The following is a 1,234-nucleotide window of genomic DNA, read 5'->3' as shown; positions in this document are numbered from 1 at the left end:
AAGACAAAATTCATAATTTGAGATGCCAGTTAAGTGAGCATTTGATTAAAGTTCAAAAGTGGTCAGGGTGCAGATGAAAGATATAAACCAAAGTGGGAGTTTTTTGAGGCTGTCAAGTTTATGAATATCCAGATAAATTCAACAGAGGATTCAATTGTCAGTGTTGGCAGTGCCCCTGATGTTATTATTACAGATGTGCTGGTAAGTAAATAAAGTAAATTCATATTGTGATTTAAAATTTTTATTGTAGGATACATTTGACAAAATCATATAACAAAAATCATATGACAAAATAAGATAAAAATTAATAAATAAAAAAATCAAGCATATTTATATTGCCACAGTAGTTCACCTGCTCTGGACATAAAGTACGATTTAAAATTTTCGCGTACTTATTGCTAAGCTGTGCAAGTTAGATTTCTCGCGCCTGCTTGTTGTAATGGATAAAATGAATTTTGTGAAAGTGGGTCATCTCGCCAACAACCTTCAATAAGCCTGTCATTTTCTTCCATGTCAACAGTACCTTCAGAAACATATCTGGTCGACTTTTTTTCAATTAAATAATTACGTAGCACACAAGCAGCTTGAACAAGCTTTATTACTTTTTGAGGACATAGTTCGACTGGCTTTCTAAGAAAATGAAAACGCATCGAAAGCAAACCAAATGCATTTTCTACTACGCGACGTGCTCGAGAAAGTCTATAACTAAAAACACGATTTTCAACAGGTTGGTCTCTAAAAAGGAATGGTTTCATAATGTAGGTTTTTAATGGAAAAGCGTCATCGGCAACAATGACATATGGCACCGGAATTGACTGGTCACATAATGGCTTTGCTTCGGGTATATTCAAAGAGTTGTTTTCCAAACATGCCGATAGTGAACAATTCGCATATACACCCCCGTCTGACACTCTCCCATTACATCCTACTTCTATATACAAAAATTTGTAATCAGCATTCGCAAGAGCCATTAATACAATAATCTGTGTACCCTTGTAATTATAATATAGACTTCCTGAATCTTCTAGTGCCTTCTTTACCACATGTTTTCCATCAATAGCTCCTATGCAATTTGGGTAGTTCCAAGTAAGATCAAATCGTTGGCTTCATTTTCCCACTCCTCTGATGTACAAGGAATCTGTAAAAAAAAGAACAAATCATTTTCTATCAAACAACAAATAATTTTCATTTGTTATTTTATTTTTTTTAGGGCCATCATGATGAGGAGATAAAA

At 34.1% G+C, this 1,234-nt stretch overlaps 1 protein-coding gene across 1 annotated transcript; it reads right to left on the bottom strand.

Moving 5' to 3' along the window:
* Positions 1–398: 398 nt before the first annotated feature.
* Positions 399–971, bottom strand: LOC113366303. Its single transcript, XM_026607893.1, has one exon. It carries the CDS (start codon positions 969–971, stop codon positions 399–401), a length of 573 nt encoding a protein of 190 aa, XP_026463678.1.
* Positions 972–1,234: the final 263 nt, after the last annotated feature.

Source organism: Ctenocephalides felis, unplaced genomic scaffold (genome assembly GCF_003426905.1).
Source record: "Ctenocephalides felis isolate EL2017-DRISC unplaced genomic scaffold, ASM342690v1 CF-g0.4_SCAFFOLD_00571, whole genome shotgun sequence".
Lineage (NCBI taxonomy): Eukaryota > Metazoa > Arthropoda > Insecta > Siphonaptera > Pulicidae > Ctenocephalides > Ctenocephalides felis.
This window is presented reverse-complemented; position numbering and strand designations above follow the sequence as displayed.